Source organism: Plectropomus leopardus, chromosome 13 (genome assembly GCF_026936395.1).
Source record: "Plectropomus leopardus strain MGB_pleo_1.0 chromosome 13, ASM2693639v1, whole genome shotgun sequence".
Classification (NCBI taxonomy): Eukaryota; Metazoa; Chordata; class Actinopteri; order Perciformes; family Serranidae; genus Plectropomus; species Plectropomus leopardus.
In genome coordinates, this window is record NC_142188.1 from 16,757,573 (window position 1) to 16,775,473 (window position 17,901).

General features: G+C 39.2%; 1 protein-coding gene across 1 annotated transcript; it reads right to left on the reverse strand.

Moving 5' to 3' along the window:
* Nucleotides 1-510: 510 nt before the first annotated feature.
* xpo5 (exportin 5) lies at nucleotides 511-16,926 on the reverse strand. Its single transcript, XM_042502475.2, has 33 exons — nucleotides 16,685-16,926; nucleotides 16,026-16,147; nucleotides 15,283-15,355; nucleotides 15,025-15,162; nucleotides 14,286-14,468; nucleotides 13,799-13,825; nucleotides 13,517-13,702; nucleotides 12,184-12,260; nucleotides 11,984-12,028; nucleotides 11,769-11,859; nucleotides 11,543-11,626; nucleotides 11,286-11,411; nucleotides 11,118-11,208; nucleotides 10,906-11,034; nucleotides 10,509-10,624; nucleotides 10,248-10,403; nucleotides 9,999-10,040; nucleotides 9,822-9,911; nucleotides 9,495-9,694; nucleotides 9,310-9,412; nucleotides 8,850-9,031; nucleotides 7,818-7,918; nucleotides 7,631-7,727; nucleotides 7,407-7,543; nucleotides 7,157-7,254; nucleotides 7,000-7,046; nucleotides 6,023-6,129; nucleotides 4,978-5,037; nucleotides 4,786-4,880; nucleotides 4,595-4,702; nucleotides 3,611-3,748; nucleotides 3,033-3,197; nucleotides 511-2,785 (listed from the first exon to the last, which is right to left on the reverse strand). The coding sequence occupies exons 1-33, from the start codon at nucleotides 16,784-16,786 to the stop codon at nucleotides 2,639-2,641; spliced, it is 3,663 nt and encodes a 1,220-aa protein (XP_042358409.1). The 5' UTR covers nucleotides 16,787-16,926; the 3' UTR covers nucleotides 511-2,638.
* Between the last annotated feature and the right edge of the window lie 975 nt (nucleotides 16,927-17,901).

Below are 17,901 nucleotides of genomic sequence, written 5' to 3' on the forward strand. Positions count from 1 at the left end.
GGTGTACGTCACAGTTTTGAATTCTGTTGAAATAATGTACGTAATTTATAAACTGGGCAGCTCATGGAATCATCAGTATATCATATATATTTATAATTCGTTCAAAATAAGACATTTAAAAGACTTTTTTTTACAAAAAAAACCCATTGTATCACTGTTGAGATTGCTTAACATTGTAATAACATAGTACCAAACTAACTAAAAAAATGGTTACAGGAAAACAAAACATAGGTTAATGCTTTTTTGAGGGTATGATTCATTTAAAATAAATTACTTTTCCATATTAGTTTTTTTTTTTTTAGAATTTTAGCTTAGTCAAATTTGTATTTACAACTATGTACCCATGTCCGTCATTTTGCAAAATGTCAAAAATGATTGATATGCAAAATAAAACAAATAATTCACGTCATTTGTAGTTACTTAAGAAACAACCTTTTTCAAAAGTTGAACTACTTTTCACTTTATTCTAAATAATAAAGATCAAAAGATGAAATTAGAGATACACTGAAATCAAGATCCAATTTTTGTTTTTATTTAAAAACAACATAATATAAACCGCACTACACTTTTAAAAAGCCTATTTTCTCCTCTGTACATAACATTTTAGTGTTGAACGAGCATTTTCAAAAATGGCCACATGTGAACAATCAGTCAGCACAAAGACAGGGAAAAGAATTCATTGGAAAGTCAAGCATCATAAATGTTCCTATTTCTAGGCGAGTATGATGTGAACCTGTTTTCAGTAATTAGCTGAAATTGGTCTATACGCATGTAAAGGGGGCTCACTGGAAGCCCAAACAACTCCCATTAATTTATGTCTGAATCTATAAAACACAAAAACAAATCACTCGACCATGACAGGTAGCTCCTTATGAGCACAACACATCCATTAAATTCTGCTTTAAAACAATCTCTTGAACAATGGGGGGAATGTAGTGCTGGTTCATTTTTTCCTCATGGCTGGAGAGAAAACAGTACAAACACAAAAAACAACAGAAATTCATCACCAACTGAACAGCTTGAAACGACATAAAGACTTGGATTAAGCTACACATTTGTCGTTGAGTCCACCCTTTAACATTTTTAGGTTTTGCTTCTCAAACATCTTTGTCTGATCAAGTTTGTCCAACAGGTCTACTGTGAGTGTTTTGGCACAAAATGTGGCTGCATTATTTGTTTTGTAGTCAGATATGCATTAAATATGCAGTTTAAAACAGTTCTCGGGCTGTGTACAGTGAGTTCTGCTGATATTCTGCTGAGTGGCAAAATACAAACTTGCCTAAACCAACTACTGTGTAACATCGGCAAACTAGAAAAATCTTGTTCATATATATATCTACAATAACCATTCGTGAAAACACAATCCAGCTGCTTTTTTTTCCCCCTTTCTTATGGTTTGTTTCCATAAAGCATCTTCACCCCGTGTTGGGGAACGTCGCACCTGAGGTACCTTGAGCACATCCTCCAGAACCAGACTGCGGTCCAGCTTGTTCAGTCAAAGAAATTACGGCAAATAAAGTACCATGATGTTTCCAAGGGTTTTTCTTCTTCTTGAGCCAGAATGTACAGCAGCAGTGTGGTCTCACAACATATCTGCCAGCACTAACCTCCGCCTCGTCACAAACACACACAAACACACACAATCCCTCCTAACAGGCCACTCCTGCCGCTTTTGTCTAAACTGGCTTTGCTTGTTTTGAACTCGTTCAGTGCCAATGAAACCACAGCTGGGCTCTCGGTTTGAATCCCTCGTCTCTTAAAGCTGACGTACTTCATGTGCACGACGCTGGGCAATGGGCAAACACTGCCCATTATTTTTGAAAAACTACAGAAAACAGAATTGTCCTGTTTCAAGATAGTGATGTGTCTCCATAAAGCTTCTGCTGCAGAGCAAATATTTATGGTTTGTCTGCAATTTTAAGATCGTCTCTTAACACAATCGGACACAGACCGTTCTTTAATCTGAAACAGTTAGCAGTACTTCCCATAGCTCATATACCTCCTTTTTTTTACAAGATAGGTAGGTTGCTTTTGATAATGTGAATTTGTGTTTTGTTTTGATGTTTTCTTTGTTCTTTTGTGTGTGTGCTTATTCAGAATGATCTGCCCTTGTTTTGTCTTAATTTCAGTTTGAGTTGATTGAGGTCTGTATGGTAAATTTTAGGGTAGAAATTGGGAATATTCAAGTTTAATTTTTTTTTTAAATATAAAATTGAAAAAAGGAGATAGGACTTGATAAGCATTATTTTCCTCCTACTCCTTCTCTAACATTAAATACTTATGTTGTTTACTGAAAAGGTCCGATGGGCATTCTGGTGCGTTTTTCATATTTATTTTTAATTCTCCCATTTTATTTGGCATTTTTGAAATAAAGATCTAACTAATTAGTATGAGCAAGGGAATGGAGAGGAAGTGTGCAACAAGATTTAAACTTTGTTGTGTGAGACTTTTTCTGCACAAATGGCTTGTAGAAAGGTGTTACTTATGAGTATTGCTATGGCACAAAGAGGCTTGGAATCAAAGATTGAAGTGTTGACAGTTATGTTCGGTAGAGTCCCAGCTGGAGGACGCTGAGGGAAACCCTGGTTTGTACACATAACTCAGTCAGTACTTAGTCCATTAGAACCGCTGTGCAATCCTACAGGGTATCATTCTCCGGGGAGAAGAGCGCCGCCAGGCCCAACGGTTCACTGTTCACAACATCGTTGTCTGGCTTCGGCTTTTTAAAGAGCGATGGAAGATTCCGGATATGAACCTCCTTCCTGAACTGCTGGCACAGAGCTTTCTGTTGGCAGAGAGGGGAGAGGTTAAACAGAGCTATCCGAGATCTACCAGAAAGAATTTCATTAGACTGTACAGCCCTGTTGAGCTGCTGCACTTTTTTTTTTTGCTGCCAAGTGCAGAAGATTTAACAGTACGGCCAGAATCACACCGCTGAGTAATGACTTGGTGTCTGTGGTCACCTCTCATGAGCTGCTACAGTGGGATATTACAGAGCAGCACTGCTCTCTAGTGACTAAACGTGGCATTACCCCAACAGTTCCTGCTATGAGCTTCTTAAACTGGTCTTTCCTCTTCTTGTCTCCCATCTTCTGGGCGTTGGGGTCCATGAGCCTGTGGTCGTACTGGTCCAGAGCCTCCATGCTGATGTTTGGGATCTGGGTCATCACGGCTCTCAGCTCTACGTAGCGAGGTCGCTGTGAGAGATGGACAGACAGGTGAGGACATTAAAAGAGACACATGCTCAGGAACAGACAGCAACTTCTGTTATGCCTCTAAAAAAACAGAACTATATGACTATAAAATCTGTTTTTTTTCATGCAACATTGCCATTATAATCACAGATCCCAGCTTCCCAAATATGAGGATTTTATGCTTCCCATTGTCATTTATGACAGTAAACTGAACATAATTGAATTTTGGGCTATAATTTAGATAAAACATTCGATCTGAAGACATCGTCTCAGTCATTACTTACTATTTCCAAACATGTTATAGACAAAACAAGCTAAAATACAGTATGTTGCAGTTCTTGGGTGACTTTTTTACTCTCACAGGAAAAACTGAACAGCAAAGAGCAGATATGACAGAACATTCCCTTCAGCCTCACCAGATTTTCATAGATGAGCATTGCCAGCTGAGAGAGGGTTGAGTTGCAGACCTCATGCTGCCCGTGAACCTGAAGGCCCCGAAGAACACTGGTAAAGAACCATGTGACCGCCTCGGGAAGAAGATTACCCGCTACGACCTGCACAAACACATAATGGATGTGGGAGGAAAAACGTTAGAAATGTGTGTAAATTGAAGATACTTTTTACAGCCACCTTTCAAGTCACAGACAATGAATGAGAAACAACTGAAACATTCAATGAAGTATAAAACCCTGACACCACAAAGCTAAAAGTACAATATATGAAACGTTGCACAATTACAATTTACCAGGAGCTTTTAATAGTGTGCAGATCTTTTGTTTGATTCTTCCCTGTCAGCGTTAACAGCACTGGAGAGACATGCGTGCATGAAATGAGCACTGTGTGTCGGCGTTGCTCCACTCTAGGGAATGTGAATGGAGACACATCCAAATTGCTAACGCACATTCAACAGCATCACCAATATGTGCCCATTACTAGGATGATAAATATTTGGATGCTTTAAATGTTTAATTATAGCCAAGGCAGAGATGGGAGTAATGGTCCTCCTAATGCACAGGTTTGATTTTTTTACCCTGTTTCTTTAGTATTTTCAGTTTCATATCATGAGGGATGCTTTTCAGTTTTAAAGCATGTTGTAACTTGTCATCTTTTGGGAAAGTGTTCACAGTTTTCTTGTAGTGTAATAGTGTTTGAAAGATTCCCTATTTTTATTAAAATTAAAATAGTTTACCAAAGTTGCCAGCAGGTGAAATTTGACCTCAGACCTCAGCAGGAGGATTTTGCCTGCCTTTGCACTAATGTTTGTCCAGAACAAATAAAAAGACGCTGATCCTTATGCGTGTGTTTTTTACCGATGTACTGAACTAACACTGAACCATGATTCCTACATCAAAGCAGGACTTCTGTGTACAATTACACATCTTTTGCATTGAGTGTGCTACCTGCCGCAGGAGTGTCCAGCAGACCATGGAGGCAGTGCGGTGACAGTTAGTGGTGTCCTTCCATGACAGAGAGGTGAAGGAGAGGGTCAACATGTTCATGTAGATGTTCTGGACAAAGAAACAGAGAATCATGAAGTTTACATACAGCTTTTCATGAGTGACCATGCTGCTCTCTGGATGTCACAGCTGACCTCATGTTTCATCAGGCATTTTCCCAACTCCGTCAGCTCCTCTGTGGGCTGAGCAGCAGCCGCCGTCTGCACCGAATCCATCATCATGTCTTCCTCTATGAGAGTGCATTTCAAGCAAAAAGATGAGACACTCGTCAGTATAAAAACAAACAATATCAACACATTAATAGATGTTTTAAATTTGACTCTCACCATCTATTTCCTCCTTATTTGCTGCTGGTTCAGGCCCTTTCCTGGAGACGCAGCTCACAGCTAGAAGAGGAAGAAGACTATTAGAATCCAAAATAATAAAAATAATAAAACATTGTACTTGTAGGCCCCTTTCAAAACACTCAAGACAGAGTTAAAAACAACAGTGTTAAAACAGATTAGTTAAATTAACAAGACAAATTTACAGTATATAAAATCATTATGTACAAAAGTTTAGTGTGACAGATCAAGTTGAAGAGGGATCAAACTGAATATGACCTGAGAGTGTGAGTGGGTGTGTTATGAGTAAACGCCAATCAGGTACACCCCATATTTCTTAGTACCCTCTCAATATGTAACATCAAAAATCACCCTTCCAATATCTTGGTTATTTTAGTTTGGGAGTGCACAGTTTGGGTAAATGACATTAAATTCAGGCAAGAGGTTGTAAGTCACCCAAGACAAATCCTATTGGAACGAACACCGTCTTATCTGCCATAGTTTGTAGAGTTTCAGCTCTATCCAGGAATTATGGCTGATTTTTTCACTTTCATGATGCCTTCTGAAACCGTTTTTAGCTTGTGTAACTGGCACAAATACAACATTACCACATGACTGAAGTGCATTAGCAGTATTAAGGAATTAAGCCCTGAGCTTCACTTCACGCTTCGTTTTACTGTGAGTTTAGATAGGGACATTATATTGCTATCATAAAACAAGTGTAACATCATTGTAATAAAACTTTTATTGTTAATCAATAATTATGCTGACAAATGCAAAGCCGCTGGCACATAGTGCTCATTGCAATGCAAGTTAGTACACTTCTTTCACTGTTAAATCCTTACGCTCCAGTTTATTTCACAACAATCTGTTCGTATAATTTTCAGGTAATAAATGATTGTTAAATTAATTGTGCATTCTTGAGATGTTTTACCTTTCTGTGTTGTCATATTATAAGTCACTTTTATTTCTTTGTAACACCACCATCTGTTTTTTAAACTTGTATGGAAATGGAAATGGTAGAAGTTTAAGAGATGCTGAGACTTACTGAGAAGATCCAGCACCTCCCTGGTGAGCAGGCGCACCAGCTGCTCCTCCAACATCTCCTGCGTCACCTGGCTCTCCTGACACACCACCTCTTCCTCATCCTCACCACTACAAACACAACACACAGGTTACCAGTAAGTCCACATATCCTGTTTCCTGTTTCGTCCAAGTATTAAACAGACAGTGAGGTGTAATGGATCTGAAACCAAGACTGAAACTGTGACACAAACGTCCACAATCTCCTGTTGCAGGACATGGTCTCATTCAAAAAATGTGCATTTTAGTCAGTCCATTGTGCCTGCCCCTGTAAAGGGCAATTGTAAACTGCAGTTTAGATGCTAACAGGTCAGAGTCAAATAATGGAGCATTACTGACATTTCTGTTACTTATTTTTGTTTTTAAGTTTTTTTGTTATTGATGATATGCCAGTATTTGAGTGCTTTTACTGTTAAACAGCCACAATTTCTCAGTTTTTTCCCCCGCATTTTGTATAAGTTACATTTCCATGAAACAGAGACTTCAAAGTGATTTGAGAAGAGCTCTTAGCTTCTTTTAACTGAATGAAGATTCAAAGGAACTATGTTTTCATGTATCTACAGGTTTCATATAACTAGATGGTACTCTGCTTGGGGTGCTCCAAGTGCCAAAAAAAAAACATTTGAAAAACTCAAACAACAATGTCTCTTTCCATAAATCATGACCAGATTTTCACAAACAGAGTGCCATCTAGTTCCATTATATTCAAGAGAAGGAGGACATCTTTACAAAAACAATCTGTTGATTGATAAAAAGCACTTCAAGTAAGAAGAAAAAAAGTATTTTTTCATTCAGCGTTCAGCAGCCTCCATTTTGACCAAACCATAGCCATCCCATCTGAGGATGTAAAAAAACTACCCGTTTTTTTTAAATACATGATTTCCAGGTTCTTGATATATACACAAAAACACACACAGATACAAACACTTTCCCACAACTCACTTGGCAGAGGTCCTCTGGTTGATGACCTGCCACTTGACGTTGAGTCTCTGTCATATGCAACAAAAGTGCGGCCATGAAAAAACCACAGTGACTGAGTAAATGAAATGTGTCTGATGGTGAAATTGATAATAATTGTTACAGAATGTGGAGATCTGACCTGCAGCATGTATGCGAACAGAGGTCCCAGCAGGGGGCAGAGAAGACTGTTGTAGTAATCTGGAGGACACGATATCACCAACTGCCTCAGAAACACACGTGCACTTGTTAAGGAAATTCCATGTTAACACAAAGCACAAAGTATCAAATTTCAGCAAGTGTTGGAAAAGGATCTTTTACACCTATGGATGTCAAACCACTGACTACAGCAGGGAAATAAAAAAAAAATCAAATGAAGCAAATAAGGATATGAATCATGGGTCGAAGTCTGTGGTCAGGCACGTGGTCGAGGGAGACAAAAGCAGAGCTGGCGATTTCTTCCGCCAACCTCTCAATGGTGTAGAACTCCTGCTGCAGGGACAGACCTGCATTTCCCAGGACGTGGAAGCTACAGAGGTAAGAAGGCAGAGTTTAATTGTCAAAAGCATGTGAAGAATAAACAGTACAAAATAAAAGTGTGGGGGAAATTTCTCACCAGTTGTCATACAATGTGGTGAAAAATCCTTGCATTCGCTCCAGGTCTGTTCGATACACGGGAGAGTCGTAAATATCCAGAAGATGCTGAGAAAGACCTGAAAGAAGCACATGATGAGAAACATGAGAAAGAAAGTTTGTTCTGATGACGGCTACTAACGGAAAAAAAAGCAGAGAGCTCGTCTTACCAAGAACCACATTTTTCTCTGCGTCCATCACTTCATGAGCCCTGGTGAAAGACTCACTCAGACGAGCCACGTTCTCGGGTAAGAACAGACTGTTGTGAGTCCTGCGGTGAGGAGTAAAGAAAACAAAATGGTCAGAAAAATTGGATAATTACAGTGTTTACATGCACAAAATATTCAGTGTTTTGTCATTATTTCAAAAGGAAATATCCCTACTAAGCTGTTTACATGGTTAATGAAAATGAATATTCCACTAACGTGTCTAAATGCAGACATGCTACTCGAATTAATATGCCCTAAGGTGCCGTTTATCATGTCAAAATATAGAAAAGTAAAATGGCTGCAGCTGCTTAGGCCATTTTGCTTCTTTAAATCAAAATAGCATTTTTTCAAAGTTTCACTGATAGTGACCAAATGAACAAAGCCTCCCTCTTTCATTCCTTCAACCTTCCTAAAAGGTTAGTGTTGCGATATTAATTCTGTTTTCTAAATGAAATTCAATTCATTTGTCACAAGAAATCGCATGAATACAATTCCAGTAAAATGCAATCTGTCATTCCCTTCAATTTGTGCATTTTAACTGTGTAATAATACAAATATCATATGCGCATATCCAAAAACCTGTTGATTTTCAAGTCTTCATTTAAAACAAAGTGTGTTTCTCCTTCCAACCAGTAATGTGGTCTTTTCTTTTGGGCAAGCATCTATTGCCCAACCTTTGCAAACTGCAGTAAATCCCCCGACTGAAAGACATATTCCATACATGCTGTATACATGCTAAAACAATGCTGCTAAAACTCAACTAATACTGGCAAAACTCACGTCTTAATTGGTAAATGCTACATTCAGGAAACAGGCCTAATTTGTCATATGTGACACAAATATGTTATTTACATGACCTGCATCAAATTTTGAATATTGTTACCTTTATTATAATTGTGGAATATTAGTGTGCATGTAAAAATCCCCACTGTTAGACATCTATTAACTTTACACAAATAACCCACATCTGAATAACTAAGGTAACAGACGTACCTGATTAGAGCCAGCACGTTGGGCAGCAAGACCAGAAATTGGGCGGTGAAGGGGTTTCTGTAGATGGGAGCTCCGGTGGGAGTGTAGCCCACCACGAAGCCACCAGCTTTGGCTTCCTCCAGATCTGCAGGCCAGCGTGCTCGCTTCACCACCCCCAACATGGCATACAAGCAGAAACTCAACTAGAGAAAAATAAGAAAGATAAACAGATAAATAATTGTTGCATTATTACAGCTAGCTACGAGCAATTTCTAGAAATAATAATGACATGGCTCTGAGGATTACAATGTTGCTTTGTTGGTCAGTTCACCAGTTTTAGACCAAAATAAAAAAAATATGTGTATAAAACCAATGATGCGCTATCATGATCTCAACTGTCTACAACCTCTCTAAAAAACAAGTGACAGACGTTCTGCAGTCACTGGAGCTCACATACTAACATTTACACCTTCACACTCACCCGTCCCCTGTTGAGACCCGCTGTATCTTTATCTTTACTTTGCTCAGTGACCACCTGATCAGCCCCAACAAAGGACAGGAACACGGCGGGGTCCCACAGCACACTGCAACACAAAGAAGAGATGACAGTCAACTATCTGCCATGACAGTAAAAGGCATCATGTGGGAAATAGAAATCAAACACACAGTCTCGTGTCATCTGAGGTCCATTCTGCAACCACTGAAGCCATCAGTTCGTCCAGAAAAGCCTTCTGCTTTGCAAAGTCTTTGAACTGGTTACTGATGAGCACCAGAGCTTCCATCAGCGAACATTTCTCCATGTGAGTGAGCGTGGCGTCGCTTGAGAACAGCTTCTTCACGTGATTGTAAAACATCTCAAAACAAGGCTGAAGAGGGAAAAAAGATATTGTGTGAATTGCCCAATAAGCTCACTGTTCTTCAGGTACATGTAAAATCAATCAGTTAACAGAAAGTACAATCTATGTCATGCTGTTGGGATACATGGACATTTACCAAGATGATCTGTGGGTAATCCCGGCAAATTTTGATGATGGAAGAACAGGCGTGCCTCCTCACATTCTTTACAGCTCGAGTCCGAGGTGCCTGGAGACGTAAGTTGGATAATTTAATTTTTGGTCTTGGACACAAATAATGAGGTGCTGATATTTGTTATTTGTGAAAGCACCTCACCTTATTGTCCTGATCAACCTCAAATGTGATGGCTTTAAAGAGCTGCAGGGACAAACAAATTATTTGTTTGAACAACAATTAAAAAATTTAATATGACTTCTGGTTTAAACCACGTCCACTTCCAGTCATATATTCATATACAGACACAGATCATTTTGTTGGCTAAATTGCTACAGATAATGACGTCTCTATATGCCTCGAGGAAATACACATCAGTAACATGTAGTAGTCAATGATGACTCCGCTGACCTTGTAGAGGACCTGTGGCAGAAAGTGCGGTCTATGTACAACAAATGGGAAGAGTGCGGAGACGTTGGTGAGCACACAAGACAGGATGAGCGGGTCTTTGGTGTCGTAGTTCAGCACAGCCTGCAGCAGCTCCATGCTCTGATCTATGGGCAACTTCTACACAGTGAGAGGCGGAGGGAGGGGGGCAAACATCACATCATCACAATCAACATCATTTTTCTCACGCAATTTTGTGCCATTTCTTAAAACTGATCCTGTTACCTCCTCCTCCAGATTTTTGAAGATCTGTGCAACCATGCACTCCATGAAGACGGTCATCGCATCCCAGTGGACCACTGATGGAGACAGGAGGGAGCACAGGCCCTCAGCAGCCTTAGCTAGTGAGGTGCAAAGAGGGAAGTTAATTTGCTGCATGTGAGAATTCATGACCATCAACATCAAATAAATGGTCAGCAAAAGTTCAAAAACTATTATTTTGCCTATGCATACGCACTGGCAGGCTGGATTGCTCTAATAAATCTAACCTACCAGGAGTCTCTTTAAGCCCAAGTTTAGTTCCATATTGCTGCATATTTTACATGTTAAATTAACCAAACCCATGACAAATTTACAGAAAAATCCTCCCCATCACATGTGAAGAATAAAGACAGACACTTACATGTTGTAGCCCCGGTATCAATAGGGCTGGTGATCTGATACTGTAACCACTCTGCTGCTATCTGGAAAGCCTCCAGAGGGACCATGCGACACGCACACCTCACCACCTCTCCCTGCTGCGCTCTAAAAGCTGTGAAGCATGAACATACACTGTGAAACACATCATAAAATAAAGACTTCTTATCTTAAGTAAAGTTAGGCTGTAATACTTACAATTAAAGAACGTGTTGAAGTCCTCATCGCTGTCAAAGTCCACACGGGAGTACTCGCAACTTGGGTTATCATCTCTAGATGGAAATCCAGTCTGGAGAGAAAGACAGTACCTTTACACCTGTTCAAATTCAATATATGGAATTGGTAGCACTGAGATCAGTGTCTCACCTTGACGAGGTTGGTCATAGACGCTCTGAGGTATTTGATGGCCATCTCCACAACAACCGCATCCTTCGATAGAGCCTCATGTCTGAACAAAGCTCCCCATGTAGGCAGAGTGGACGACTTTAAAAACTGCAGAAAAAAAGTCACAATTAAGATTAAAAAAAACAAAAAGCTTAAGAATTCATATGTAGCCTTTAACAAAAAGATTTAGAGGTGAAAGCTTTAAAGTGAAGTCCGCCAATGAATGCTTGCTATCTCACCTGACTGGAATGTGTAGTGAAGGCTAAAAGTGCTTCCATGTACTTGCTGAGATTTGCAGGTACCTCAACCTCCACATCTGAACCCTGTGGAGACAACAAAACACAAATGCAAGTGTTAAACTACTAAAACATGCTTCTGTGATCTTACACAACATGTGGACTAAACCCAGAAGAAAGACCATGTAAACAGAAGAATTAATCTGTGGTCAAATTAAGACAAACTCACCACTAATGAGCAGAGCTGGCCTCCCAGAGCACACAGGACCTGACACAACCTCTTCAGGAAGATGTAGCGCCGCTCCACCACCTCCACCGCTCTGCAGGTACACACACAGGACCATTATTCACTGCCAGATGTACTGAATAAACTTACTTCTGTGTGTTTTATGACTTAGATCTGTCCTTGTGCTTCCCAGTAGTCAGATGTGTCACATTACTTACTGTGAATCAGAGGATTTCTTACATATTGCCAGTCCATCTGCTGACCTGTGACACCATGCACACACACACACGCACGCATGCACGCATGCACGCACACACACACACACACACACACACACACACACAACATTTATAGCAGTGGCAAAGGCAGGTTAAAGCCTGTAAATCATGGGATGGTGGAGAGAAGCAGTTGAACTCACTGAGCTGCAGAAAGGATGTAGTGGATGGCCACATCATCAAACAGCAGCATGAAAGGCTTCCTATCCTCCAGCTTGCCCTGCAGCAGAATGTCACAATTGATTACACATTACTAAATATTGTTAATGTCAACTTTCTATGATGTAGCCAAGCATACCATAGGCAATGATTAGGCTGGTTCATATTCCTATATAACTCCTCCGACTGACTTGCAAGATCCTTTAAATGAGTTATTTTACTATATCAAAATCTGCATCTGGATCAGCATCTTTAACACACAGTGAAAAGGACTGTTATGGTGATTGGCTGATGGTGGATTTTGGAGGATACATAATGAGAACATAAGGAATTGCACAGGGGTGATCAACAAAATGTCAGAGTCTCACTCATGACTTAAAGCCATTTAAATTATTATATAGCCACAGCACCGTCTAAATGATTTTCAATCAGATTTTACAGGATCTCGGAGTAGATTTGTGCAAGTTTTTCAAATGTGGTTACAACTGCATGATGCATTTAAGAGTCAGGGAAATCTATGTCAAATAAGATACGTCTACGATAATTATATCTGCAAATCATACAATCAGTTCAACACTTCTGAAGCTCATCAATACGTCCAATTGATCGATTTTGTTGATGAAATCGGTAGGCGTCAAGAAAAGAAACATTTCAAAATTGATGGGTTTGTTTAGGAATTAGAGCTGCAACGATTAATCGATTAGTTGTCAATTATAAATTGAATCTAAAACTAATTCGATAATAGTAAATATAATATAATAGATAACTATTTTTAAAGACAATGATAAAAAATTCTCTAACTCCATCTTCATACATGTGAAAATTTTCTAGTTTCCTCACTTCTTTATTACAGTAGAGTGAATATCATTAGGTTGTGGGGAAAAAAAGACATTTGTAGACTTTATCTTGGGCTTTGGGATACACTGATCAACATATTTCACCATTTTATGATATTATAGCTCAAAAAAATTGAGAAAATTATACACTGACAATGAAAATAATCTTTAATTGCAGCCCTTCTAGGAATGAAAAGAAAAAGACTTTCTTCAACACATCTTGGTTCAGGGGTTATGTCTTAAAATAAGCAAGTTATAACTCGCCACACGGTGGCACTATTGCTCTGAATCTGCAGTTCTTCTTTCCACGACCCACAGCCCAACTTCCACAAATTCCATTCAACTCTGGTAAGATGTTTTTACAATATTGTCCTGCAGTAACTTAATGAAAAACAGCAAAAAAAATGGGTCTGAAATAATAATCGCTTTGCAGTCATCGGGCAAGCATTACAGCTTAACCATCACCACTGATGTGACTCACCTTACGGCTGATGGCGATGAGCAGACACTCTGCTGCCTCCAGCTGCAGCTCCGGTTCACTCAGCAACAAACACAACATCTCCAGGAGATGACAGTTTCCAGAGGTGATGTGCACCAGAGACACCCAGTCTATGTAACCTGCGAGTGTATTCAGCGTAACCACAGCGACTCGACAGTGAGCTCTGGCCTGTGTGTGGAAAATGAAGGAGGAGAGAAAGTAAGTAATCAAAGTGATAAAGTTCATAAGGAACTAAGTTAAGAGCAGAGATGCATGTTTTCTCACCTGCAGTTCATGTCCAGGTGACCCTTTCTGGATTCAAAGAAAAATCAAGCAAATATTATAGTCACTTTTCTTTGAGCAACATAAATAAGAATGTATCAATAGATAAGAATTTAAGATTATTCTTAGAAATGAATCTTAATGCTACTTATTCAAGAATTCAAGAGGATTAGCGTCACATGCAAAGTGAAATCACAGTGATTTGAGGTATGCCTTCATGCAAAACAATAAAAAAATTAGAATAAGTTAAATAAAAACCCTAAATTTAAGAGTAAGGTACACCATTCAGCGTTCAAATATTGCAAATATATGTTGCTGAAAAGTAGGGGTACCATGCCTCATGCAAATATTGCAAACAGAGTCAATGCACTATGCATTAATGTAATGTTGCTAGATAAATGCTTTTATAGTGTTTAAGTGGTGGCAGTCAGTGAGAGCGATGGGATGGGAGGGGGGCGGGTTACACTATAAAAGTTAAGACCCCACTGACCAGTTTCCGGTAGTCCTCGACATTAACATGCAAAATGGCCATCATGAAGCTGAAGATGCTTTCCATGTTTTGGGTGAGTGTCTGCTGGATGTCTCTGCGTCGCTGGGTGGGCAATGTCTGGAAGGTAATCACATCCTCCGCCAGCCTCAACAGGATCAACATCACCAGCTCCGTCTGTGCCTCCTGTGAAAGGCAAAAGAGAATTTTTGCTTTTACTTTATTTACTTACATTAGACAATTAAAAATTCATTAGCAAAGGATTTAAGGGCTGCATCTTTTAGGAATATAGTTTTCACTTAAGTGGAATAAGTTCTTGGGTTCATAGATGTTGCACTATTGCTAATACCGGGTCCCTACAGCTTAAGGCAAATTAAATTTAATACTTTTAAAGACCTCTTTAATGCTACTCAGGATTAAATTTAAATACCAATTTTAAATTGACCAAAACTGAAAAAAAAAAAAAATAATAAACCTGAACCCTGAACCAACATTTGTTATTTTTAGATTAATGAATTCAATTCCTTTTAAGACTTTTTAAGGATCCGCGGAAACCCTGTAATATCTAACAGTGGCCAAGCTGACATGATGACCCCACATGAAAATGAACATGACTAATCTTCACTGGAACTTATTTGCATGCAAGTTATTACATAATTGATATCATATTGCATGCAAGCTAGCAAAGAACACATCTGATATGCAGTAAAGTACTGCTTCCTGCATTATGTAAGTTACTCACCCCGTGGCTAGTGAGAGCCTCCATCTCTTTCAGCATATCTGGCCAATGTTGAGGCCACTCTCTCTTTATCATTTCCACTATGATTCGTGACAGGGCGTCTTTGATGTGGCTCTCCTCCTCCAGGATAGCGCGAGTGCCCTGATATGACCCAAAACAGGTGTCATAAAAGTGTTTATAACTGTGAGAGTAAGACAAGTTTTATTTGACCCACAAGACAGATGTTTATGTTGTTTAACAGTGCACTATTTTCACACTTACATTTGATAATAGCTGCATGGCACACTCCTTCAAATGTACTTTCTCTTGTTGTTGCATGTTGTTCCATCTGAACCTGCAAGAAAAATAAGCTTGCTGTGTAACATGCAGCTTTTATTGTGTTTTAAACACACACACACACACACACAGACATATAGAGCGTGGTGCAAAAAGGGGGAGGCTAAAATGCTAAATGGTTGTATTTTGTATTTATTTTACTGCCAATTTTTGCATGTTTTCTGTAAAACTTGCCAAAGTTACCACATTAATCACAGCCCAAAAAAGTAAATACAGAAATTAATGTTAGATTTTCAAATTTTCCACAGTATTAAACACACTATGAGGCACTTAAGGCTTCTGTTAGAAAAAAAACCATAACCAAATCTAAGCTTAAAAAAGGGATATTTCATCAAAATTACTTTATTTTACAAGTATCAATTAAAGTTTGGCCAAAAATAAAGCATTTGTAGTCCACTAACTAACCAGCATGCAGGACAAGGCTTTGATTTTCAACTCCAAGAGTCTGTCTTAAACTTTTGACTTTCAAACATCAGAGGGCGCGTTTTAAAATCCAGCAACTAATTTATGATGAAGGGAGGGTCATGCATTTTCCCCATGTCAGCGAGGCTCAAGGAAAAATACATGCAGCACCAGGGAGGGTAAAAAAAAAAAAGAGTCACACCCCAGTCACCCCTTCCTCTGATAAATACAGAAAATCCCCTAACTGATTTCTGTGTTACACTCACTTGATGACGTGCTCCAGGATTTGCAAACCAAAGTGTCTCACTACAGCAGGTTGGGCTTTGTCGGCCAACTGTAAGCCACATGGGACACAGAAGGAGCTCGTCTCTTTAAACTCTTCGCAAAACTGTTGGGGAAAATAAAAGCTTGTTATAACAGACACCAAGATAAACAGAATTTAAAAAAAAATAATACTTGACTTAATATAGCCCAATACGTGTCATGTGTTAAGAGGCTGCAGCAACATATGTCTCAGCAGTATTAAAATACTTGAAAATAGCATAAAGCTAACATATCAAGAAGACATTCAAGCTAGGCTCAAGTTAACTGGACTTGTTAAATCGAGCTCCGCGGGACGACCAGTATTAAAGCATATGTCACCAGCACTATGAATGAATGAGTCCACAGTGGATGTGGTGGTGAGGTGATAATCATGACATACCGGCTAGCTCGCAAAGCATCATTATTGCAAATTTAACTAACAATAACATACGTAAACGAACTGCCTAAGCAATGCTCTTACTAACACTACTAGTCCGCCTAATAGAAACTGACTTTTTATTTGTCTAACGTCACGCAGATACTTGTTTCTACTTTCTCAACCGCTACATTAATGACAAGCTGAGCTAGTTAGCAGCTAGCTAGCAACACATAGCGATGCTACCTTCAGGGCCTCCAGTCGGTAAATTTGGCCCGTTTCTGCATCCATCATCACATTCACAGCTTTGATAAGCTGATCACACATGGCGGCCACCTGGTCAGCCATGACTTCAGGTAGCGTCTGGCACACTGTTAAAGCGAAAGCGAGGAGCTTCCTTATGCAAAACACCTGCACGACAGTAGGTTGCGTGCACTCAGGGAGGTACCAACGTGCACAAAATGTGCTATCTGAACCTCCGGCTCGCCGTTGAATGGGGAATCTGGGACTTGTAGTCGGAGCGCCATTTCTCTGAAGATCGTCTATATAAACAGAGCAATCACTAATACAAAGAAAAAAAGCCTCAAAACGTTTGACTTCCATACGACCTTATGAAATAAATGGTCATACAAATACACATATCAGTCAATAATAGGCAGGTAGCCGCAATAATCTAGCAGATTTTCCATTTCTTCCCCTCACAGATTTCAAGCATCAGATAATTTTTTTATCAAAACAGTCAATATATCCTGTACAAAGGCTCTTGTTCATATAGCAAGCAGGTTTACATCAACGTATCTCAAAAAGGGTTGCCATGTTTTATGAAAACTATTTGCTTTAGAATGTGTTATACATGTTAGGAAGTCCAATGAACTGTACTCCATGATTAGATTAGGTCAACCAGAAAGTCCAGGGGCCTTATCAGATGTCCAGCAGAGTATGTTCTGTGCTTTTGTTCTATTACAAACAAAATTTTCTTTGCATTTTCGCAGTTGTCTTCCCATGTTTCAGTGATTTTTACCTCCAGCTCTCTTTCATAGACCTTTTCCAACTGTTCTGTCTTTCATTTCTTTACTCTTTTATTGTAAACATATATACATTATGTTTTTTATTGCTCTGTAAAGCACTTTGAATTGCCCTGTTGTATGAAATGTGCTATACAAATAAAGCTTCCTTGCCTTACCTTTAAGTAGGCTACATTTTCGAGAATATACATACTGTAACATTTTTAGATTATTATTATTTATCTATTTATTTATTTTATGAAGGATCTGAATATTCTGGATGTATTAAATTATTTTACCACAGGCTGCTTGCCATAACTCCGCCCACTCCAACTGTAGTTTTCAACTCGTGAAATACGAGCAGAGTGAGACCTCTTACATAGGTCCGATTCAACTCAGGTTGATCCTTTCTTGTAATGTAAGCACATTTTCTAACAGGTATTATCTTGCCCACCTATA

Excerpts from the sequence above, each read along its gene's own strand:
- xpo5 (XM_042502475.2), bottom strand. The coding sequence starts at position 16,786 with ATGGCTGACCAGGTGGCCGCCATGTGTGATCAGCTTATCAAAGCTGTG. Across the intron at positions 11,035-11,117 it reads CTTCAACACGTTCTTTAATT|CTTTTAGAGCGCAGCAGGGA; the intron begins GTAAGTATTACA and ends CATGCTTCACAG. Across the intron at positions 10,041-10,247 it reads TGCCACAGGTCCTCTACAAG|CTCTTTAAAGCCATCACATT; the intron begins GTCAGCGGAGTC and ends TTGTCCCTGCAG.